Source organism: Penaeus monodon, chromosome 21 (assembly GCF_015228065.2).
Source record: "Penaeus monodon isolate SGIC_2016 chromosome 21, NSTDA_Pmon_1, whole genome shotgun sequence".
Classification (NCBI taxonomy): Eukaryota; Metazoa; Arthropoda; class Malacostraca; order Decapoda; family Penaeidae; genus Penaeus; species Penaeus monodon.
The window spans coordinates 40,208,299-40,208,526 of NC_051406.1; the positions used below are offsets into that span (position 1 = coordinate 40,208,299).

At 46.5% G+C, this 228-nt stretch overlaps 1 protein-coding gene across 1 annotated transcript in view; it reads right to left on the bottom strand.

The window, feature by feature from the left end:
* LOC119586745 overlaps positions 1-228 on the bottom strand; it is a 4,834-nt gene that overhangs the window by 2,091 nt on the left and 2,515 nt on the right. Inside the window, exon 3 of the mRNA XM_037935473.1 lies at positions 5-129. Within this exon, the coding sequence (XP_037791401.1) occupies positions 5-129 (125 nt within the window). The remainder of the gene's footprint in view (positions 1-4; positions 130-228) is intronic.

The following is a 228-nucleotide window of genomic DNA, read 5'->3' on the forward strand; positions in this document are numbered from 1 at the left end:
ATACTCAGGCAGCAGCCGCAGCAGTGCTGGTCAGGGCAGAAATTGGGGAGGAAATAGTCGCAGCGAATTAGGCCGTTTTCGTAGAGATAATTGTGACGGCAATCACTTCCGTGGCCGCTCTTGCACATCCTGTATGGAATGACAATAGTGTGATTAGTAACGAATAAATGTCATGTTTCTGACGTCAACAACCAATACTCTACATCCTAGTATGTGTGTGTGTCCGTA